Source organism: Panicum hallii, chromosome 2, assembly GCF_002211085.1.
Source record: "Panicum hallii strain FIL2 chromosome 2, PHallii_v3.1, whole genome shotgun sequence".
Taxonomy (NCBI): Eukaryota; Viridiplantae; Streptophyta; class Magnoliopsida; order Poales; family Poaceae; genus Panicum; species Panicum hallii.
The window spans coordinates 12014165-12031722 of NC_038043.1; the positions used below are offsets into that span (position 1 = coordinate 12014165).

The 17558-nt window shown below is 44.6% G+C and overlaps 1 protein-coding gene across 1 annotated transcript; it reads right to left on the reverse strand.

Annotated features, from left to right (window-relative positions):
- Window positions 1–3080: 3080 nt before the first annotated feature.
- On the reverse strand, window positions 3081–3766 carry LOC112882623 (LYR motif-containing protein At3g19508). Its single transcript, XM_025947714.1, has 2 exons — window positions 3504–3766; window positions 3081–3394 (listed from the first exon to the last, which is right to left on the reverse strand). Exons 1-2 carry the CDS (start codon window positions 3693–3695, stop codon window positions 3314–3316), a joined length of 273 nt encoding a protein of 90 aa, XP_025803499.1. The 5' UTR covers window positions 3696–3766; the 3' UTR covers window positions 3081–3313.
- Between the last annotated feature and the right edge of the window lie 13792 nt (window positions 3767–17558).

A 17558-nucleotide genomic window follows, 5' to 3' on the forward strand; every position in this document is an offset into this window, starting at 1 on the left:
ACACACGAGAGGACGCTCCACGGGCAACACCAAACTGTCTAGAAGCAAGATTCAAGAGTAACAAACGTGAATCAAAGGATGAAGATGGTTGAAGTGCTCTTGAGATGAACTTGGCTGCCCTGTCACTTAAAAGGTTGAGTCTCACACCTCAATCTTGCTCTCACTCAAGCCCTAACTCAAATCAACTAAAAATATGGGGAGGAGTAGTACATGCTATTGGAGGTGTTTATCTCGGGTTAGATCAGCGGCAAGTGAAGGGGGGCTGAGGGAGTATAAATACCCAAGCCTCAAAAACTAGCAGTTACTGCATTGATTAAGTGATTGTCGGAACTTTCGACACAGGATAGGAACATCTAACAATTTTAAAACAGCTGGCCGAGGATCCCTTATCAGAAGAATCCAGCTTCTTTCGACAAATATCGGAACTTCTGACCTAGGGCCAGAACTTCCGACACACACTGAAACAGACAAAACTAGACGCATAAGTGTGTGATTTTGTGCCTCTCCTTGATGGTTAGCATCTCAAATAAGCACTTTGACACCCTCATGATATCCATTCACATCCCTCTTAATAGTACGGTGTTTCCTATACTCAAATTCAAAATATAAAATAAGTAAGGATCTTCTTTTAAGACCAAACCATCCTTTAAGCAAATTTGGCATATTTTCTTGCTCTTTTTCATTTTATTGAATTTTAACCTGTCCAAAACTTGATAAACTCATTAGCTCCTTAATTTTGTATGTCATCAACACCAAAACCCACTTAGGGGGCCAAATGCACTTTCACACGGTTTTGTTCTTAGAGCCAGAGGATCAGACCCTGATCAATGCAAAGATCCTTTTATATTGCTTTGAGAGCATATCAGGACTGAAGATCTACCAGAAGAGTGAAGTCTATGGAGTGGGGATGGATGCTAAGGATCAACAAAGACTCTCAAACCTTTTCAATTGCAATATTGGAACCCTTCCAATCAAATATTTGGGAGTGATGGTACATAATCGGCACATGTCTTCCCACAACCTGGCTTATGTCCACCAAAAGGTAGAGAGAAGATTGCCAGCCTGGCAAAGTGTGTCGCTATCGTCAGGTGGGAAAATGATCCTGCTAGAATCATGCTTGAGCTTGATCCCAACATACACAATGGGTATGTACCTTCTCCAAGGAGAGATTCATCATAAGATGGAGACTACTAGAGGAGATTTCTTTTGGCATGGACCCAACTTGAAAAAGAAATACCACATGGCTAGATGGGAGATGATTGCAACACCAAAAGATGATGGAGGTTTGGGCATCACTGACACTAGAGTGATGAACAAGTGCTTGTTAGCTAAGTGGATCTTCAAACTCGAGAGTAGACAGGAGAACTTATGTTGCAGCCTCCTTCGGGCAAAATATCTGGGTGAGAAGGGCTTCTTTAGCTGCTCCTATGGGGGCTTCACAATTTTGGAAAGGACTCCAAGAAGCAGGAGAGGGTTGTCTTAGACCATCTCCAGCAACGTTGCCCTTCAAATCACCCATATTGGGGCAAATGGGCGTGGGCCCCACCTTATCTCTCCCCCATCCACAACATGGTTCCCAGCAGTGGCTCGTAAATCCGACCCCCATCCATCCACGCCACCCCGAGCCGTCCCGACGAGCGCCGCCTGACGAGCGCCGCCGCCCCGGCGCCGCCACGACGAGCTCGAGCCACCACCCCGCCGAGCTCCGCCGCCCCCGACCTCGAGCTCGAGCTCGGCCGCCACCCCGACGACCTCCGCCGCACCCGACCTCGACGCACGCTCAGCCAACGGGGCCCACTGCCGCGTGGCACTTTGTGGTTGGCTACTTCGGATGGGAGATTGGATGGGAGAATCTGGGAAACCCGTAGGTTTGGGCAACGTTGGGAGGATCTCGGGTTTTGGGAGGAGCTATGGGGGACCTGCTGGAGCAATGAACGGTGGCTACACTCCTATATTTTGAGATAAAGTGTGGGATGGGGGATACTGCTGGAGATGGTCTTAGAGGGCTGGCTCATATAGTAAACAATGGCAAAAAGGCAAGGTTTTGGAAAGATGTCTGGTTGGGCATCTGCCCACTAAAAATACAATTTTCCAATCTTTTTGCGATATCAAACCAACAAGGTTGCTCGGTCGCTGAGGCTCTTGGGAGCGGAGAAATTAACCTGACTTTCAAAAGAAATTTTCAAGAGATAGACGTGATGGAGTGGGAAGAATTAACAACACTGCTGAGTGTCGTCGCGTTATTAGAAGAGCCTGATTCAGCACGGTGGGCTCTGGAAAAAGATGGAAACTTCTCAACGTCATCGCTCTATAGAGAGCTGACTTTCCCTGGAGTGATCAACACTTGGATGATGGATATCTGGGGGCCAAACTCCCACTGAAGATAAAGATTTTCTTGTGGCAGGCTTGTAACGATAAAATATAGCCAGCAGAGCAACTAGCTCGAAGAAATTGGTCGGGATCGGCTGCCTGCAAAATGTGCGGTCAAGTGGAAACAACTGACCACATCCTCTTCAGATGCGCAATGGCAATGGTTCACTTGGTGGTTTTCACAGATGTTCACGGGTGGCCTTTGTTGAGAAGTGTATCAGACTTCCAGGAGAGGGGGTTGGAGGGTGTGTGCAAGAAAGATAGGAAATTCTTTGCTTTTATTCTTGGTTGTATCACCTGGAGCCTGTAGCTCATTAGAAATAACTTTGTTTTCAATAACATAGTTGTTGCCTCCGCTGATGTTAGTACTGTATCGTATCATATGCTGTATGCAGCGTCGGGCACCACTACACAAGAGGAGGGGCAGCTGAAGGTGGCTGCGGAGGTGCAGAAGCTGCGACAGCATTTGGCTTGACGGTGGCCTGACCGCTCAACTTTCCCGCTTCTTTGTTGGCTTTACAGCTCTTGCTGTTTCTTTTAGAGAGAGTTTTGAGCGTGGTCTGTCGAACCTACTACATGCTAGGTTTCGCTTCTTCAGCTTCTGCTGATACTGTTGAACCTTTCATGTAAGCTGGCAACCCCAGCAAAATGTTCTTTGCTTTCAATTAAAGCAGGGCCGAAGGGGTCTTTGGTCTAATACCACTCACAAGGAAATAAAGATGCCAACTTGAAGCCGGGCAAAGTTGAATTGAATTGAGAAGGGGCAGACAGACAAAGACAAATTTCTGTGTGCATCGGGCCATAGAACTTAAAAGCAACCAAAACCTTCAAACAAACTTATTCAAGACGGAGTAATTCAAGTGCCTGCCAAACCAAGCACAAAGTCAACGCTAAACTGAAGCCTCAGGCGTAGAGCGGCATATGGTCGAACACCTTGCGCGCGTCACCGCCCGGCGTGGCCGTGGCCGTGGCCGTCGCCGAGAGCCTTGAGCCGCGCCGCCGCCTTCTCCGCGTCGATCGAGTACTGCAAGGCAGCCAGGCCAGCGTCGCTTGCTTAGAAGACAGCTCGGTCGCGGTAGACTTGGACGCAAGCAAGCAATCAAGCAAGGTTGAGAACGAAGCGGCCGTACTACCTTGGAGAGGACCCATGACGAGTGGGTGTAGGCGCGGCGGAGGAGGGCGGCGAGGTCGTCGTCGGCCGAGAGGTCGCGGTAGTTGACGAAGTTCTCGCGGGCGTACTTGGCGTAGTAGGGCCGCGTCTCCGCCGGCAGCCGCCGCACCAGGCGCAGCACCTCGCGGTACGCGCGCAGCCCCGCGTTCGGCATCGCCGCGCACCAGCAGGAGAACTGGAGAAGGCCGACGCGAGCTGCGGCTGCTGATTGCCCGGTTTGCTCAAGCAAGAGTGGGTGAAGGGCACTACCTTTCCCAGGCCGGCCTGCCTACTCTACCCCATTTCGCGGCCCGGCCCATTTGACGGCAGCGTAAATTCATAAATCATTTATTTTAAGTTAGAAAAACATGAAACCGCTACCAAGTTTCTTTTAAAAAAAATTCTATCGGCTGGTGCTCTATTTGTAGTTATTGCCCTATTGGATCTTATTTTTTGGTATTCCAAATAGAGCAAATAAAACACTAAGAACAAGAATAAATTATATCCAAATAACTTCAAATAAAGCACTAACATATTGGTTGCATTTTTAGAAAAAATAGTCTGATTTCATATTTATTTGATATAAAATGAATTAGTTATGAATTGTACAAAGTTAATTGGAACCTTTTAAATTTTTAGAAAAAAGGAAAATCATCTTTGAAACCACTTAAAGGTTAAATTTATCTGATTTTGACAGCCGCATGGTTCTTGGTGTTTGATTTTGTAATTAAGAGTTGAAAATCAGACTTCTGTTGGATGATGTAATAAATCGGATTTTTTCCTTTCAAGAAATATCAGCAAGAGGCTAAATGCTGAGACCTCCGCAGGAGAAGGCGGCGCCATGGCCCATGGGATTCGTCAACCTCCATCCGGACATCCTGCTCTGCGATTTGCTTCTGGTCACTACCGGAGACGGCACCTTTGCCGAGTGCAAAATTTTTATCGAGAGCATTTTGTCGGGCACTCCGCGAATAAGACCTTTGCCGAGTGCAGCACTCGGCAAAATCTATTTTGCCTAGTACCCTACCCTCGGCAAAGACAGACACTCGGTAAAGCTCCGTCAGCTGCGAACGATAGCAAACGGTCGTTAGCTTTCCGAGTGTCGGTATCGAGGACACTCGGCAAATGTGTGATTTGCCAAGCGCTTTTTCTGGGCACTCAGCAAAATATATTTATTTATTTTCCTTTATCCACCCAAACTTTTTCTATTGTGATTCTATATTACCTTGAACTACATATGCAAGTTTGGCACATTACTCGAATTGTTTGCTATATTTAGTCAATTTATTTCATTTGATTGAATTTCTTGGAATAATTCAAATTTGAATTGCATGTAATTCAAATTGTGGAGAAAAATGAATCGAAAAATGATATTCATATTATTAAGCCTACTTCGACACCTTATCCATGAATAGACAAGAATTTCAAACATCTGATGTTCACGAAGCATGACCACAAACTTGGGGTCCGGTTGTTTTTAAATTGTATAAAAAGTAAATTTGGTTAGAAAATCATGAAACTTGCCGAGATGTCATGATATCATATGTGGAGGCTGTGATAAAAATTTGGCTAGATTTTATAAAAGTTTGTCAGCTACGATGCTTGACATCTAGTTGGCCTTCACATGAAATCATGAAATTTATTTGGACATGTTTCGGTTTGTAAGCATCGTATGTTACAACTTTTACGAAAATTTATCAAATTTTTATCACAGCCTCCAGATATGATATCATGATATCTGGGCAAGTTTCATAATTTTCTGACCAAATTTGCTTTTTATACAATTTAAAAACAACCGGACCCCAAGTTTGTGGTCATGCTTTGTGAACATGAGATGTTTGAAATTCTTATCTGTTCATGGATAAGATATCAAAGTAAGCTCAATAATATGAATATCATTTTTCAATTCATTTTTTCCACTCTCTAAATGACTTGCAATTCAAATTTGAATTATTCCAAGAAATTGAATCAAATGAAATAAATTGACTAAATATAGCAAACAATTCGAGGAATGTGCCATGCATATGTAGTTCAAGGTAATCTAGAATCGCAGCAGAAAAAAGGTGGAAAAAGGAAAAAATAAATATGTTTTGCCGAGTGTCACACAATAGCGCTCGGTAAATATTGTCTTTGCTAAGTGTCCAGTGTGTGGACACTCGACAAAGGTTGCCACATTTCAACAGTTCACGCTGACGCGTTGAAAAATAAAAAAATAGAAAACTTTGCCAAGTGCTCGTGTTTTGGCACTCGGCAAAGATCCCTTTACCGAATGTCCGTGATCTAGCACTCGACAAAGTTTCCTTTGCCGAGTGCCCGTAATCCGACACTTGGCAAAAGATCTTTTATTCCTTCACAGGCGTAGCCGAACACTTGTGCACTTCGTCGGCTCTTTCGTTCGCCCAGCGGAGACCCTTCCGGATCGAGGTCGTCGGGGTGGTCTGCGACGCCTACCTCGCCGTGGCCAGGGGGATCAGGAGGGCCATCGTCACCAGGCGGGCCGTCAGGGTCAGGTCCCAGCTCCAGTCGCACAAGCGCTTCGCCGCCGCGTTCCAGAGGTACAGCCGCCTCGTCGACGGGGCCAGGCTCTTCAGCACCAACTCCCTGTCTCCCTGGGATCCGCGCAGGTAATTAACATTTTTGTTATTACTGTGTGCTGCAGTGATCCATTGATTGCTTGATGATCAGCTGATTTTATACTGATGGATTCCTCTTTCGAATTATATTTATATATATGCAATGATGAATGCTGGCAGTTGATCGCGTGGAAGGACGGGCTCAACAGCAGCCTGCTGGTGGAGCCGCGGGAGATCGACTGCCTGGAGAAGGTGAGCAGGCTGAACGAGAACGCCACCTCCGTGCACGACCTCTACCCCGATGATCGCCTCGCCGTCGCGCGCCGCCGCCCAGCGCCAGCTCCGGGAGGCCATCCGCTCCGTCGAGGAGGCCGCCGCGAACGGCGGGACCAAGACGGCGCAGTGCCACCTCCTGGAGGCCATCTGCTCTGCGGAGGAGGCGGCGGCCGCCGCCAACGGCACCGAGCCGGAGGCACAAACTGCTGCCACTGCTGCCTCGTAGCACGCATGCATGGACAGATTTAGCTGCGAAATGTACGTGCACTTTGCCGAGTGCTGATCTAGTATACTCGGTAAAAACATACACTTTGCTGAGTGCTTCTCTCAGACACTCGGCAAACGTTCGTCACCGTTTCTTCCGCCGTCACGTCCATTTTTTTGCCGAGAGCAAAATTAGGCACTTGGCAAAGTCTTTGCCGAGTGCCCGACAAAAAACATTCGGCAAAGAGGTTTTTGCCAACCCTTTCTTTGCCGTTTCCTCTTTACCGAGTGCTTACGTTGTTTTGTCGAGTGTGTTAGATACTCGGCAAATGAGGTTTCTCCCGTAGTAAGTTACAGAGAGTCATAGGCTTGGCTACATCCGGCTTCCACCGCCTCTCCGGTCAGACGCTTCACCCCGGGGCGATCCACGGCTTTCTCTGGCCATTGCTGTGGTCAGAGATCGCATCAACTACGTCAAGCAAGCAGCAGCTTCGCTGGAAGCCTTGCCCAATAATCTACAAGAATTGCTACATCCCAGATGGCTTCATGGCTGCCACATGGAGCAGGCTGGCTACTAGCCCCCGTGTACGATCCTTGGGAGAGCCACCGTACCACCACAAGATCCAGTCATCCGAGATGGACATCAACGACCCACAAGTTTGAGCTGCTCCCGAAGCAGCGGGACCATGAAGGCAGGCTTGCGCCACCCTCGAAGAGGCTCAGCATATGTCAACCCACACTTAGCATGAACTTGGGTGATGCATGCTACTGTTCGCTTCGTGGTCAAGATCGACAGTGGGCGATTGGTTGGTTCATTGGTTGTACCTGACTTGAGCCAGGCTCGTAGCATGCAGCCTGCGGCTGTTTGGTTACTTGCAGACGGTCCAGAGCCTGGCCTGGCGCATGCACAAAGCACCAGCGAGCCTGGTTTCGCCGGAACACAGACGAAGTCCGTTTCCAGCGAGCCAGGCTCGCTTGATGCCAGGAGTTATTGGCTAATGATGGTATTAGAAAAAAAATTAGCTTATATTAAGTGATATTGGTATTTTAAAAAGTGATTAAGATTTATTGATGTAACTAAGAACTATTAAAACATACTTAAATAAAATAAATATTATAATGATACTTATTTATAATATTTTATATCATGCACCATATTCTTGTGCGGGCAACCAAACAATTTTTATCCATAGCCCGGCTGAACAAATACATGTAACCAATCAAACTGTTATTGCATAGCTGAGCCTGGCTCCGAGATACAAGCCAGCAACCAACCAATCAGGCCCATAATGGACAAGGAGGCCTGGGCGATTGCTGTAGACATGAAGAACAGACTACAAGGAGTTGTTGGGTTTGACGCGACGAGAAAAGCATGTCTGGATTTCGCCTATATGCACAGTGGAATATCCAAACATCTGGACAGGGTTTTCAGATAATTCTATCGTTGTGCATCACTAATTTTAATTATTTGGTCATTGCAAATCTGCAGAAAACAAATGCAAACAAACATGTCCCTAGTATATTACTATTGCTAACTGATACATTGGATGATTGCCAGTATGTAAGTTGGAAGGGGGGAATTAACCATCATATATACACACGAGGGAGAATCATCTCATCAGTTCAAGCACATGAAAATTAGCCACTTTTCCAAGATACAAAGGCAGGCAAGAATTCCCAGACTTACTTGAGGTTGCTATAGAACATGAAACAACTGCCGCTACAGTTTTTTCCAACAAGGGCAACGGCCCAAATTTCATTACCAAGGCAACGAAATTACAGAGTTTGTAAGAGTACCGAGTTTTAGCATCCACAAAAAGAAAAAGAAAGGGACAACTGGTGGTTGCCTACACAGACACACTCCCAAAAACCCTCAAGCAAACACGAGAGCATCCTCGCCTACTCGAACCTCGCTCCACACCCTGGGCGAGCAAAAAGCCTCCTGAACTGATAAGCAGGAACAAAATACACACGGACCAAATGCCACCCTCCATGCTCTGGGGAGATCACTGCAGCAGAACCACACCCGCATTGCCTGGCGACGAACCTTCATGATGAAAATGTAAAGCTACATTCTTGAGGACCTCAGCTCCAGCCTCCAGTTGCTCGCGGCCTTCAGTCTTCTGTAATCCTGCCCAGTAAGAAATAAAAGCAGAAGCCGAACAAACTAACTCAGTCGGGGATTTAACTCTTTTTTGTTCAAAGCAAACTAAGTTCCTCGACTTCCACAGGGCCCAATAGATTGCTGACAAGCCCACCATGTGGAAGTGATGGTGATTAGGTAAGAAAGCTTTTGCCCATAGCCAAAACTGATCAAAAGAGCCCGGCCTGCAATTGGCTCCTAGAACGTACTAGGCTCCACACATATTTAGCCAGAGGACAAGTAAAGAACAGATGGAGTGCAGACTCCTGTTCTTGACAAAAGCTGCATCTTCCATCACCGTGCCAATTCTTTTTAATCAAGTTGTCCTTCGTCAGAATGGCCTCCTGTTGATTTAACCACATGAAATTTTTTTTAGGGGTATCTTGGCTTTCCAAATCCTCTTATTAGGATCAGGAACTTCCATGTTGCACAGATGAGAGTAAGTGAACTTGACCAAGAAGACACCACTTTTCTCCCAGGCCCAAACAGGGCTATCAAGGTCACTAGACAAAGCTACAGTAGACAGCATGTCCCTCAACCTGCGGAACTGATCTTGCAGCCTCTCATCAAGCCATCTCCTGAAAGTCATTCTCCAGCCTCTCCCAGCAAAATTAGCTACTGAGCCAGACTGATTGTTGCAGATATCAAACAACTCAGGAAAGTTCTCTTCCAGCGAAACTGCTCCACACCATCTCTCCAGAAATCAACTTGTCTGCCATTCCCCACCTTAAATACTCTACCCTTAAGATATATCTCTTTTACTTTTAGCAAGTCATTCCAAATTGGAGAATTGCTTGGTTTCCACTCCAATACTGTTTTGTTTGACATACTTCTTTTCAACAATTTTCTGCCACATCCCTTCTCACTTTTCTAACTTCCACCACCATCTACACAAAAGACTCTGATTCATCTTCCTAATGTCATGGATGCCTAAACCACCTTTCTCTTTGGGTCTGCTAATTTTCCCCCATTTGACTAAATGATACTTCCTTTTTAAGCCTCCCCCCTGCCAGAAAAATCTCCTCCTTGTTTTATCTATTCTCTTGCAAATGATTTTTGGCAGAAGATACATCGACATGCTGTAGCTAGGGATACTGCTCAAACGTGAGTTAATCAGTGTGAGCCTCCCCCCAATGGACAGGGAGCTCCCTTGCCAGCCATCTAATATTTTCAAGATTTTTTCATCCAATTTTAGCCAGTCTAGGACATGCAGCCTAGACCCAGACACTGGCACTCCCAAATATTTAATCGGCCAAGTTCCAGTGGCGCAGTTGAACACATCTGAATAAGATAGCGATTTCTGTTCATCTTGGGACACCATTAGAACTTCACTTTTCTTGAAGTTAATTTTCAGCCCAGACATTTGTTCATACATATAGAGAAGCAACTTCATGTTCCTCGCACTTTCCTCTTCATCATTCAGACATAAGATAGTGCCGTCAGCGTACTGTAATATGGTGATCCCATTCTCGACATAATCAGGAACCAAACCCTTAATCAGCTGATTCCCCTGAGCTTGCTCAATCATTTTAGCTAATGTGTCAGCAGCTATATTGAAAAGAAGGGGGAACAGGGGATCACCCTGTCTCACCCCTTTACCACTCTTGAAGTAATGACCTGTCATGTTGTTGGCTTTCACACTAAGTGTACCCCTTGTGACCACTTCTTTGATCCAATAGCACCACTGCTCATAAAATCCCCTCTATTTTAGACAGTCAAACAAAAATTCCCAACTGATCTTATCATATACTTTTTCAAAGTCGAGTTTAAGAATAATGCCATCTTTATTCCTGATCTTGGTGTCATGTAAGCTTTCATGCAAGCTAAGCACACCATCCATAATGTTTCTATTCTTCAGAAAAGCAGTTTGACATGCTTACTCTCTAGCCTGTAAAATCTACAATTTATCAATTCTCCCTAGGCAGTCCTCTACTCTCAACATCAGAGCTTTGGTGATAATCTTAAAACTGACATTCAGTAGACAAATTGGTCTGTACTGTTTGATCATGGTTGCCTCTTTCAATTTGGGAATCAGAGTGATTACACCATAGTTTAATCTCCCAAGATCCAACTTATTCTCCCATAATTCAGAGAACAAATTGCAAAGATCAGTTTTAACCCCCTCCCAGCAGGCCTGATAAAACTCAATAGGAATGTGATCAGGGCCCGGGCCCGTATTCACCTCCATAGAGAAAACAACTTTCTTTATCTGCCACTACAGTTGAGATAGAGAAATCTGATCAGCAAATAAAGACTTAAGAGGGTTTGGATATATGGACACAAGCAAACCATGATGTGGAAGGGGAACTGATGAGCAGTTAAATTCCATTGGAGCATGTAGGGCTGATGACATGTAGGTGTTTGAACTGCCATTGGAGCAGTTCTCTAAAAATGTGTCTACTAGACTGCAAATAGGGAACCCTACTTGTTACAATATAATTGCTAGCTGGGTTAGGAGGTGGGCAATCAAATGAATACTGAATATTTCTGTTAGATTTCGAATCAAAAGTCTGGGGGCTCCAACAATAAATAAAATGTTCAGAGACTTAACTAGAGATTGTGGCTTAACCTTTGGAAAGAGGAAAATTAACCATCACACATGATGGAGAATTATCGCATCTGTTGGTTCAAGCACATGAAAGTTAACCAATTTCCCAGATACAAGGCAGGCAAGGATTCCCAGACTTACTTGAGATTGCTATAGAACATGAAACAACTGCCACTACAGTTCTAGGTGAGAACATCATTGATACGCACTAGAGCAATCTGATAAGCAAATAAAGACTTAAGAGGGGTTGGATATATGGACACAAGCAAACCATGAGGTGGAAGGGGATGTGACTGTCTGACTGATGCCCAGTTAAATAATGATGAAAACTGCAACATGTCTTAAACTTTGACAAAAGAGCAGATCATTCGAACTGTGTGCCTTACATTCTAAAACTAGAACCATATCATGATGCTGTGGAATACTCATCTTCTTACTGGATGTTTATATTTAGATGTTTTGAATTTAGGTAGGGTGAGAATAGTTATTTAAGTATTTATGACATACACATTAGGCTGAAGGGGGCTTAAATTGACAAAACAGTGATCGTGTTTAATAGTTTTATAAATACTTAAATTCATTCAGTAAATCCAAACGAATTCCTGGTTGCCATAGTTTTATAGTTTTCTCAATTTCTGATTGACATTGTCACATAATCAGAATATTATGCAAGAAAATGTGGTGACCCTCCAGGGTCAAACGAATATTATGCATGATAACTCGAAAGCCTGGAGAGGATCACATCCATAAGGAACCAGACTTTTCAATTTGTGAACCTTACCTGAAGATATTGTTTTAATTCGTTAATCTTACCTGAACCCATTGTTTTAATTTGTTAATCTTACATGAACCCGTTGTTTCAGGAGTTCTGCACCGCTTGGCTTCAGAAAGAAAGTAAACATGGTGAACAATTCTAGCAGTTAGATTGTTCACTATTGCAGATAGATGATCTGTGTCTCACGCAGTCATATTTTATAACTAGGTAGTGTGCCATGAACTATGGGATATAGCCTTGTCATTTCAAGGCACATCCTACACAGCTATAACTATGGAAGCATGGGATGGAGGGGCTAGCTAAAGCACTGCACAACAGTGATGGTGTAGCTAAGTTTGTGGCCCTTCTTTCCTTTGCTTTCATATCTTCAGTAATTGGTGCTCTTCTTACTTCTTTTCTTTGCTGTCATATCTTCAGTAATTGGCTCTTCTTATATGTTGGGTTGTATCAGGCTGTTTTTGGGCACAACTGAGGGTCAAGGGCCCTGGTAACACAAATTCATTATAGCACATATGGGAGTTCGAATGCGCATATGGACTGTGTAGTCATTTGTTGCCTGTCCTAGTTATTTATTTAGACTAAAGGTCATATACAGATTTCAGTTTGTGAGGCAGATTTCAGTAATTGCCTCAGTTTGTGAGGCAGAACACAGAACAAAGTGTCTACGGGCTACATCCACATATACAGATTTCATTTGACCATACGTAGGGCACTGTCCCAAATTAAAGACAGTAAAGTTTCTTATGATGAAAAAAGCTCAATGCTATTTCACAGTTTTCATACCCAAAGGATTACTTAGTATCTCAGAAACTCAACTGGAGACCAACTAAATTCAATCTGGAGCTATATCCTATATGTAGCAAAAATCACCTTGTATGATAGTACTGTGAGAACAACTCGATCATGTTTTGCTCCATTGATTTCTCTTTGTTGTACAGAGCCATTGATGACCCGAAGCACACATCCTATCTTATTCAAAAGAAGTGTAGATCTACAGAAGACATGTAATTCTGAGGAAGCACGAGCTCGTACAGCGATCTGAGAGGCCGGCCTGCCTGCCTCCAGTCTCTAGGAGGATTGCGTCTTGGAGGTGGTGTTGGGGCCGAGGGAGCAGGACGATCGGAAGGCGTCAATGTGCGCCTGGCACTTGATGCGGTCACCCTTGTTCTCCTCCAGGCACCTCCGCAGCGCCTCCACGTCGCACGCCACCGCCCTAGGCTGCTTTGTCTCGTCTCTCCCTCTAATGACGGCCACCGAAGCGGAGGCCGCCGCCGCTTCCATGGTGGGGCAGTGGGTCTCTCTCTTAGCTCGCCGTCGCTAGATCGAGTCTGGACGCGATGGGGAAGGGAGGATTTCCGTTCCAGCGGAACGGTCGGCTAGGGGAAGGAGACGGCTAATAGAGAAAATACGCCTTCCGAGCCCCAATACGCGTATCCTGGACGCGCAAGTTTTGCCTGACCCCACCTCACATCGGTAATTATTGTTTGTTCACCGGAGTAACTGAGTAAGTAGTAGCAAATAAGGGGATAAATTTGTTAAATTGTATAAAATTTAATTTTGGTATAGATTTGAGAAAAAAATTAGAATCATATTATATCCACTAATTTCCCGTATAATATTCTTAGGCAATTTTTCCATAGGAAGGATGATTTCGAGACGAGCAAAGTTCAACAAAAACAGCCCACAAATCCAACCTTTTTCACACCATCAATTGGTTACCGGACTGAATCGTTGAGAATGCTCCTTAGGTAGGAGTAGCCATTAAATAAAACCATAGCCTTATCTTTCCAGGTGTCGGATGTCACTTGAAGCGAGTGGAAGAGAGCACAATACACGTAAGGAAAAAGAGAAGAGAGGAAGAAAAAGGAGAAGCTGGCTTTGAACGGATCTGTTTTGGGGTAAGTGATCGGATGCTCAAATGTACTTGGATTTACACCAATAAACTTGCAGCAAACTTGATAAGCTCGTTATACACTTAGAGTATTTTGATCCGGTCAGGTGACTAGTTAGGTAGAACATCAAATTTGAGAGTAAGTTTGGTCAATTCAAGTTACTATAATTTGAGTAGATGATCAATTTAAGTGGTGGATGGTGTCCGATTAAGCTGAAACTTCATCAATAGTTAGGGGACACATGGATCTACATGCCTACCAAAATTAGTGCACAACGGATCTATAGTTTGTGAGATATGAATTGATTACCGAAGGGATATAATCTGTAACTTCTCTGTTTGATAGTTGTTATACCTATTTTTTAATGCTAAACTTGCATCTAGATGAATGTACTGTCGCTGGTGCAATCCTTTCGAGGTTATAGAGAAGACTCCCTATACCTATTTGTCGACTATAGTGAATGTTTAGAGTGGACCATTTGGTTATTGGGTACTGCTATCTCCTTGTCTTAAGGAGGTTCCCCATATAAATCGTTATGTCTTTTGTACATATGATTCCTATATATTATTCGACTGCGTATCTGTTGGTAAATATTTATACTCAATATTTATTATAAGATGAGAAATTAATGAATGCTTCGTTGCTGCCCTTTATCCCAACAAATATAACATCAAGTGGTATAGAATCAGTGTATATTTGAAATATTAACCTATTCATACAATTATGTCGGTACGCATGCATATAGTCCTATAATTTGACTAGTTGTCGATCAAAGTTTATAAAAGTTCATTTTTTGAATCATAATACGCCTGATATAAATGGAGGGGGAATTTTTCTTTTATGATGTCTGGTGCATTGTCAGATGGGATCCTAAAAGACAAAAAGCAAACACCAAAGATCTACACACAAAAATTTTAAGAATGCGAAAGAAAGAATAAAGTGCTTGCCGTCTCGTTTTGGTTTCTGGATGTGGAAGGTTCAAAATGTCCGTTTTAATCTCATCATTGTGGTGGATAGACAAAGAAGCTGTCTCTAGGGCTTCCTGTATTTGCCTGATGAAAACTTGGGCAAACTCTGATCTAATCTCTGTACTTCGAATCAGGTCAGAGGGTGCTTTAGGCTAGAGGCCTCTGACAGTTCTCTCACTTTGTGGTTTCCTTACCTTTCAGACTCTCGTGTATTTCCGTTTTATTTGTTGAGATGGAAATAAATAAGGTGATCCTGTGTTTTTATTTGTTGGGACTTTCATTTCTTGATAGAAAAATGAACTGTTTTTTCAACACCGTGCATTTCAATATCATGCCAGCAAGAATAAGTTCATAACAGATACAACGGCCCACAACGCGACCTACTGCGATCCTTTCCCTGTTCGGGAGCCACCAATCAGCCAAACTATCGTCCCAGTAATAAAATATATAAGGAGTTAGTTGCTGGAGACCTGGAACTGGAACTGGAACTGAAAAAAAGGGAACCGGCCAGCGTCGCTCGTCATTCTTTTTCGCGGAGTCTGGTCACGAAGTGGATGTTGAATTTGGCCGTCGCCTGGAGGAGGAGTTCGCAACAAGGTCCTATCAGTGAGCGGTGAGGCAGGACTGATTGCAGTAGCAAGCGGGACTAGCTATCAATAGCAGTATTAGGCAACGTACGTGACAAGGCCAAGTCGGTAGGCACGTGCATAACGGCACGAAGGTCCTGCTGAGTAGGCTGATGACCGAGCGACCAGGACCACGATAGAACATGCCGCTCATTAAGTCATCACGATCAATGTGTGTTCCGACGATGCTTGTCGGTTCTTCGCCGCCGGGCATATGGTTACGTGTGAATCGCTGCCCTTGCCGGACACAATGGTCCACACGAGGAGTGAGCAAGATATAAATATTTTTGATCACCGATTGATCCTTAAGTTAATAAAATAAACTAGAATAATATTCTACATAACTAATTTGAGGAAAAAAATAAACTAGAATGACGTACCATTTTAATTAATCAACTGGTCCAGAAAATACCATCACGTACCCACCTCCAATCCTCCATGGTTACTCGTGTATGCTTTGATTTCCGGTTCGGATTACATGCACGCAAGAAGGTATATAACTGGGGCCTTATCGATGGAAGCTCAAAAATCTATCTATAGTAGTAACAAAAAAGAGAACAGGGTTTTAACTGACAGATGAGCCGGATCATATAACCTGGAGGTGGACTGCTGATGGTCAGTGCACGTCAAAATCAGCATATAGAGTGCAGTTCTCTGGGTCCTATAGCACGTTTAGCGGCGACTCAATCTGGAAGGCCGAAGCTGAAGGGAAGCACAAATTCTTCGCTTGGCTGTTGGTGCAATGATCCTCACGGCTGACAAGCTGTCGGCGAGGAATTGGCCATGTAGCCCAACCTGTGCACTATGTGACCAAGCACCGGAGACAGCAAAACATCTTGTTCTTCATTGCAGTCTTGCACGTGAGGTGTGGCACAGAATTTCTTTGTGGTCTGGTGGTCTGGTTCAGCAGCCAGACAGACTTGGAGGTGGAAGATTGGTGGAACACATCGCTTGCTGGTTTACCAAAGGAGTTACGAGGCCTAAAGCAGCGATCCTCACGTACACAGCATGGAATATATATATGGAAAGCAAGGAATCGTCGGGTGTTCGACAACCTGATGGCAATACCGGCTCAGGTAGAAGAAGAGATCGAGCGGGAGATCGCGCTGTGCAAGAGAGCTCTTGGAGAGCGGGTGGAGGCTAATTTTTTCCATGATTAAGTACCTTTGTTATGTTGAGTTCTTTGAGTTTCCTAGTTTATTTATGTAATCAAACTTTGTATGAACTTGCTTGCTTCCTCTCTTGAATAATACGGCAGTGCTCCTTCTGTTTTTTTAAAAAAAACAAAACAAAAAAGAGAACAAATATATCTATATATTATATATGTAGATACGTACTCCATGTTTCCAAAATGGCATGCATGTACACGAGCAAACATGGCTGACTATTAATATGGCTATTTGTATTATTCAGTGTAGACCGTCTATACTGTTGATTTGAGAGACATGTGTATACAGTGGCTTCTTTAATTTATGATCTGTCGGTCTAGTACAGTGGTCTCATGTACTAGCCGAGGTGTTTGTAGGTAGGTGTAGGCGTGTAAAAAACAAAGACCGACCACATCGAGTCCACGAGCTTGACCGATTTGCATTGGTTGGCTTGGTCGGTCACAGTCAGCAGGCTGGGGAGCGAGCCAGCAGTCAACACAAACATGCGTGGGCGCAGCGGCGCAAACGACCGACCCGACTGACCAGCTGTCGAGAGTGATGAGTTGGGTGGTCCATCTGCCGTTCTTGTCCCTCTCCTTCCTTGAGGCTTCAACTGGGGTGGGGTCGGTCCGGCAGATGCAAGAACACATCGACAACGAACGAGGTGGTCGGCCCCCAAGTCAGCATACTATGCGCATTCATCCTCAGCTGCTAGCTAGCTGCTCCTTGGCATCCATCCACGGCCGGCGAGGATAGAGCGAGCGAGATAACCGTACGTCGACCGAAGAACACATTTGGGCGGCTAGCACATGAATGTCGGCGGCGCACACAACGCAGGACCGAGGGACGCGGTTGCTTCTTGCACTGCCGCTAACAGTAGCGCCG

Coding starts and splice junctions, on each gene's coding strand:
- LOC112882623 (XM_025947714.1), bottom strand. CDS start 3,695: ATGCCGAACGCGGGGCTGCGCGCGTACCGCGAGGTGCTGCGCCTGGTG. Junction 3,395..3,503: donor CGTCATGGGTCCTCTCCAAG/GTAGTACGGCCG, acceptor GCTGCCTTGCAG/TACTCGATCGACGCGGAGAA.